Consider the following 7,203-nt stretch of genomic DNA (forward strand, 5'->3'; position numbering starts at 1 on the left):
GTTTGTTTGTTTGCTTAACGCCCAGCCGACCACGAAGGGCCATATCAGGGCGGTAGTATAGAGGTCAGCGAGGTGCGTTACTGAGGGGTTGAAATGTACCCATTTTTTGATTGTATCATTAATACATTTACGAGGGAAGAGCAAAAACCGATCAGGCATAGCACTTAACCCTTTAACACAAAATAGTACTAATCTTCTTGAACAAAATTTCTTCTTACGCTTTGTATAAAAGTCGCATTGGTTTTTTTTCTTTAAATGATTAAAAATGTCCTCCGCTGGCCTCTCGGACGGACTACCAAAGGTACGATACTATCCCGTTTTAGGAGAACCATAGAAACGATCAGTATTTTATCCTACATGCACTTTCGACCACATTTCAATTTTTTGTTTAATTAATACTCGTGTAAATCTGGTACGACACAGCAAGCCAAGTACTAGTCTCTATTTCTCCATGCAGCAAAGATTGTTTGACAGCACTTAGGTCCCAATACCCGCCTTCTTTGCTCAACAGTTAACTCTTTCTCGTGTGGATGATAATGATGATCTCCGTTGCGACGATAACCTAAAAAGGTTCCTGCAATGTACCGATCCTGATCCTGAATAAAAACTATCAGAGATGTTGATCAGACCTTTACACGGAATAAGACCATCCCCAGACTGTACCAAGTAAGGCGTCCGCCCCCTGATCGGGAGGTCGTGGGTTCGAACCACGGCCGGGTCATACCTAAGACTTTAAAATTGGCAATCTAGTGGCTGCTCCGCCTGGCGTCTGGCATTATGGGGTTAGTGCTAGGACTGGTTGGTCCGGTGTCAGAATAATGTGACTGGGTGAGACATGAAGCCTGTGCTGCGACTTCTGTCTTGTGTGTGGCGCACGTTATATGTCAAAGCAGCACCGCCCTGATATGGCCCTTCGTAGTCGGCTGGGCGTTAAGCAAAACAAAAAACAAAAAAAAGAAAAAAAAAGACTGTACCAAACATCACACATGTACAGCCTGGCTGCTTCCTGTGCACAGGAATTCATTTAACAGCTTGACACGGGTGTCAAATAAAACATTAATACATGGGGGGGGGGGGGGGCTTTTCATTTACTTTATGTACTTTATTATCCTAAATTTTGGAAATTTGTGACCCTCCACCACGAAATGAGTCGCATGTCACCTTTGCATGATTTTCTAATTTTTACATTTTCCTGAAGCGTTTTTTATGCTCTATCCAGTGGTGAAAACCGTTTTAGAAAAGAGCGAAAACTGTTTAAGTTATAAGCCTGTGACTAAGGTGACCCTCACACTGTTACCAGACACTCCCCGGACGTATTAAGCCTAGCGCAGAACCGCGCGAGGTGACATGCGACTCATTTCGTGGTGGAGGGTCACATTTAGGTCGTTTCCTCCCAGTGGAAAGCTGGCAGCAACAAGAGTCGCACTACCCATGTGTATACGTGTTGAGGTGTGATCAACTACCTGCACCTATGGCAGAATGACCGAGCTCTTTCACGTGCCACTGTGGTGGCACGGGGGCGGGACATGGACACCGTCTCTGAGTCGGCACATAAAGTTGGCCTGGATTCGAACCCGTGACCGTAGGTTCACATTCCCAGTGCTCAACAACTTGAGCTACCCGGCCCAGAGGGCGAGGGGAGGGAGGGGGGGGGGGGTAGAAACATGAATAAGTGAATGATTGAATAGAGAAAAATTAACAAAGATAAAAACTGAAAATAAAACAACATTTATTGTGCACAGGAAACAGCCAGAGTGTGGATTTCTGTGGCGTGTTTCCAGGTGACGGGATGTCATGACCCCGTGTTTAATGCAATGGTAATTTACAAGCTTGTTTACGGCAATCCATTCAAATGCAATTAGCAGAACTTTAATTCGAGCAGAGGAAAAGAAGGCTGAGCCTTGACAGGTCACTACATTCATCTAATCATGCCAGTTTCACGATAACTGCGTGTTATCAATGTCTTTTAGACAAATTTGTTTTTGTTGTTTTAGCTGGGGGAGAGGGTCGGGGGGGGGGGGGGGGGTACTACATCTTGACAATATTTCAATACCATCAGCCCATGAATCTCTGTCTTAAGTCCATTGTGTGATAAGTAATAGGTAGACAGATGTGGGAGGATGATACACGCATCCGCCCAAGATAACAAGAAAAAGAATTGATTGAAAAATAAAATTGAAGGACACGAACTGTTTACCAAGAACGTTCTCTTCATGCACCTTCCACAACTACGCAGTGCTTATTCTGCTTCCACCCTGAATGGAATGTGTGCCCCGTTTCAAACGACGGGTAGAAACTCTTCGAAGAAGTAGGACAGAAAAGAGGATTGAAAGAGGAGCTTTGCTCGAAACTTGAGTCGAACAAAGTGACTGTCAAATTTTACTATAAAGGTCCTTAAGCAAAGAAAGCCACCGAAGCAGATCAGTTAAGCATTTAGGTCTGTTGTGTAAATGCAAATGATATGCGACTAAACGAAGTCTCTAAAATAAGATTTTATTATTATTTTTGACGGTTTGTGCGTTCCCGTGTATGTTTGTATTGCGATAACTAAAAAGATAACTTACGTATTCCCAGCGGCATGAAAACAACTTTTGCGACGCAGGCATTAACTCAGGAGATTTGAACTCGTCAGCAGTTTTATCAGTGACGACTTCAAGACACTTTAAAAGGCACATCCGAGACGTGAGTATTATTGTTGTTTTATTTGTCTTTCCTGTTGTTTTCTAATTTTCTGTCTTCCTTCTACGTTCTTAGTTATTCATCGATTCTGTTTAACTTTCTTTTCATTTCTTTTCCCATGTTTCTTTCTCTCTTATCTTTGTTTGGGTTTTTTTACCTTTGTTTTTGTTTGTTTTTAATCTTCTTTTTACCTTCTTGTAAATCCATCGTTTCTATTTTACTGTCCTTTCATTTCTTTTCCCATGTATCTTTCTGTCTTATCTTTGTTGGTTTTTCCCTTTGTTATCATTTGTTTCAATCTTCATGCTACGTTCTTGTTAGTCCATCGTTTCTGTTTTAATTTCTTTTCATTTTTCCCCATGCTTCTTTCTCTCTATTTTGTCTTTTGTTGTTGCTATTGCTTTGTTTGTTTGTTTGTTTGTTTACTTGTTTGTTCGTTCCTTCCTTTGTTCCTTCCTTCGTTCGTTCGTTCGTTCGTTCGTTCGTTCGTTCGTTCGTTCGTTCGTTCTTTCGTTCCTTCCTTTCTTCCTTCCTTCCTACCTTCCTTCATACGTTCGTTCGTTCGTTCGTTCGTTCGTTCGTATTTTATCTTGGCTTTCTCGTCGTTTTTTCCTCCCGTCTTTTTTTCTTGTTCAGTCTGTCTTTCACATGCCTTTCCACATTTCGTATCAATTTGGTTTCATTGAGGTGCTTGTCTGTCCGTCCAGATGTTGGTCTAACTGGCTGCAATGCATGTTATCCGTTTTTTAAAAGATAAATATATATCACTGTACACAGGTAACTATCACCATCCACACCCCCATCGACTCCCCCCCCCCCCAACCCCACGTACCACACCCACCCCCACCCACCCCACCCACCCCACCCTCCACCTACAACCGGCTCCTCTTGTTTTCCAGTGATAAGCTTTCTCGTGCGATTTGCATGTAGTTTTGTCTGGTCGGCGAATATTTTTCCGGCTGAATATGCTACTGATTTTTGTTTAATCAAATGACCAGCTGGTCTGTTTTCTGGAATCCAGGCATTTTCCTCATTTACCAATCATCCATAGATTAATTAATTCATTTATTTATGCATTGATTGTGTTCATTATTTCAATCATTTATTTATTCACTCTAAGAATGTGTCTTATAATTAGTCAACTTTTTTGTATTTTAGCTCATTGCATCCTGAACTCAGGTCAAAATGAGTTACTTCCCTTCGGGTCTAAGCGATAGCGTGGATCGATGATTATCAGAATGACCTCATTGCTGACTGATCGAGTGAATGAGAGTTAATCAGTCAGTCAGTAGTCTTTTAGTCAGCTGATCAGTTCGGAAGCTTTGCGCACACCGTTTTCTTTCTTTCTTAATTGATTAATTCATTTTCCATGTAACAACATTTTTTCCTCAATTACATTCATTAACTCTTGGCGAATACTTTACACTGACTGAGAGAACAGCTTGTTAAGTAACTGGTTTATTGATGCATTGTCGAACGAAATGAAAATTATGTAAAAATGGCTAGATTCATTCATTGATTGAAAGATTGATTGACAGGTTCTAGACCTGGGAACCTGTACGATTTCGCCGTACGTTGTACTCAAGATTGTTCAGATTACGATCAGTACGGTCAGTGGGGAAAAAAATATGACGACAAAAATTCCTAGACTACTTTTCTTCACAAGCTCATCCCGAAACCGATCCAGTATTTTGACACATGATTACAGTTTTTGTCAGTAAACATTGAAAGAAGCATTTGTTTTAAATGTATTGGTGAAGCATGTTTGAATCATGGACGTTAAATGTTGTGTGGAGTACGCTCATTCTTCTGGAAATACACCAAGTTTGTTTGAGAATACTCCAAGTGACTGGGTGGCCGAGTGGTAACGCACTTGCGCTCGGAAGCGAGAGGTTGCGTGTTCAGGCCTGGGTCAGGCCGCAATTTTCTCCCCCCTTTCCTAACCTAGGTGGTGGGTTCAAGTGCTAGTCTTTCGGATGAGACGAAAAACCGAGGTCCCTTCGTGTACACTACATTGGGGTGTGCACGTTAAAGATCCCACGATTGACAAAAGGGTCTTTCCTGGCAAAATTGTATAGGCATAGATAAAAATGTCCATCAAATACCCGTGGGACTTGGAATAAAGTTTTAAAAAAAATTCCATCTCACACGGCATTAAGTCTCAGGAAACATGAATACACGCATGCAGGAAAAAAAATATGGGTAGCGCCGTATGTATGGCAGCTCGCTTTCCCCGGGGAGAAAGCAGCCCGAATTTCCATGAGGGTAACCTCACTGGACTGTAAATCTTATCCAATCCAAACAGGGGTTCCCAGGTCTGAGCTTCATTCACTTTACTTTTTCTTCAGTTGTGTGCAGCCTACCATTACCACTAGCCCTCCACTATGACTATGCAAGAGGTAATCGGTCTGAGGGAGGTGAAGACAATGATATTCTACAGGCGACTCGTAGCAGAGTTTATGGGTACTGCAATCTTGGTGGTCTTCGGCTGTGGTTCCGCCATGACAGTTAACCCGCCGCTGGCTCCGACCGTCATCTCTATAGCAGTGGCTTTTGGCCTCACTATTGCAACGGTATGTACACGTATTGTGTGGTGATGAGTAGGGATGGGGGTGGTGTTGGCATCAGACAATGGGAGAGACAGTAAGAAGAGAAAGGAAGTGACTCAATGTATAATTATCTAGGGCGGGAAGAGTTGACTTGGTTGATTGGTGGTTGTTGTTGTTGTTGTTGTTGTTGTTGTTGTTGTTGTTGTTGTTGTTGTTGTTCTTGTTGTTGTTCTTGTCATCAATCGACTCGAAAGCTTAAAATGGATTCTTAATCAAGGGTCACCAACTGTGATGTCGGTGAAGTGACTGTAATGATCCTAAAACTTTCTCTCGACTAAAAGTAACTGACCTACGGGTAATGCATTCAGGTCACCTAAAACAAGACTGGCAACTCTTGTTCTGGAAACGAATTTACACTTACTTCTGTTGTTGGATGTCTACAGATGATCTGGAGCATAGGCAACGTCAGCGGTGGTCACATCAACCCCGCGGTGTCCGTGGCCATGTTCGTCACCCGCAAGATCTCCCTCACGCGCTGCGTAGCCTACATCATCGTGCAGTGTCTGGGGGGCATCGTCGGGGGCTACTTCTTGTTTGGGGTCACGCCCTCGCATAGGAGAGGTATGTTCAGGGTTACTCCTTTTTTTGGTCAATAAATTTCAATCTATTCTGTTTCAGCATAAGAGAGGCACTTATAAATGTAATTTTCACTTGGAACTATTTTAGGATTTGCGCCATATAAATACCCTTATTATTATTTTATTTCATACTTTATCTTCTTTTACTACAAAATTCGTGTCGCTACCTCCCAATACAAAGCCAGCAGCAACAAAAGTCGCACTACCCGTGTGTGAGCATGTATAGCTGCACTTCTGACAGAATTGATGAGACCTTTTACGTGTCATTGTGGTGACACGGGGGATGGGTATTGCTTCTGTCTATTGCTCATAAAGGCCCGGTCACACAGCCCAAAAGTCGCGTAAACGCATGAATCACGCACGAAATTCGATCCTTACGCAATACATGCGCGATTTGCGCATTTCATCAGTTTGTCTGACGTGGAACCTCCGTAGTTGTCCGCCGATGTTCGTCGGATCGGCGCTTTACGCGATTCCAGGTTTTGAGCAGCTCAAAACTCGGCTTCGCGTAAGAGTTTACGCAGTATTGCGCTGTTTTACGTAATTTCTGCGTAGTTTGCGTAGTTCTTACGCCAACAATGCGCGAAATATGCGTGGAATATCAGTGATCGTTCGCGAAAATGTTGCCGCTATCGACGACTTTCCACTGACGATTAGCAGACATATGACGCATGTTTCGCGCTCGTAACACCTACGTATCACTGAAAATCACTGAAAATTGTCATAGTGCGCAGATTATACGTGGTTTTCCGTGGACCTTTACGTGCCCATGCGCTGTAGTGCGTGGTTTGTTAGTGATTTTTGCGTGATCTTTCCGTAGTTCTTGCGCAATTCATCGGTGATTTTCATCGCGTAAATCAGCGAAAATGGTCAAATTCTCGACCGACAAGCACGCACAACCAAATGTTATGCGTGATTCATACGTTTACGCGACTTTTGGGCTGTGTGACCGGGCCTTTACACAAAGTTGACCCGTGTCCGTCCCAGCCTGGATTCGAACCTGTTCAAGTGCTCTACGGGGATATAGCTCAGTTGGTAGCGCGCTGGATTTGTATTCAGTTGGCCGCTGTCAGCGCGAGTTCGATCCCAGGTGGAGGTAGCGTTGGGGGTGCGGGTGGGGGTGGGGGAGTCATTTTAAAAAATCAATTAATGCAAAACAATCCACTCCGCAGAAAACAGTCAAGCTGTTGACTTTTTTGGAATGTGTTTTGGTGTATGGATGTCTTTCTCCTGCGCAAAAGCTGAAATATTTAGGCGTATTGTTTACACTTCATGGACTATGCCTTCAATTTTACTGTCACGTTTACTTACGAGAAAAACCTCGTATTTAAATACTG

General features: G+C 43.1%; 1 protein-coding gene across 1 annotated transcript in view; it reads left to right on the top strand.

Moving 5' to 3' along the window:
* The first annotated feature begins 2,169 nt into the window (after window positions 1-2,169).
* LOC138963474 (aquaporin-4-like) overlaps window positions 2,170-7,203 on the top strand; it is a 13,835-nt gene continuing 8,801 nt past the window's right edge. Inside the window, exons 1-3 of the mRNA XM_070335387.1 lie at window positions 2,170-2,682; window positions 5,028-5,252; window positions 5,672-5,849. Of these exons, the coding sequence (XP_070191488.1) occupies window positions 5,064-5,252; window positions 5,672-5,849 (367 nt within the window). The 5' untranslated portion in view covers window positions 2,170-2,682; window positions 5,028-5,063. The remainder of the gene's footprint in view (window positions 2,683-5,027; window positions 5,253-5,671; window positions 5,850-7,203) is intronic.

This window comes from Littorina saxatilis, linkage group LG1 (assembly GCF_037325665.1).
Source record: "Littorina saxatilis isolate snail1 linkage group LG1, US_GU_Lsax_2.0, whole genome shotgun sequence".
Classification (NCBI taxonomy): Eukaryota; Metazoa; Mollusca; class Gastropoda; order Littorinimorpha; family Littorinidae; genus Littorina; species Littorina saxatilis.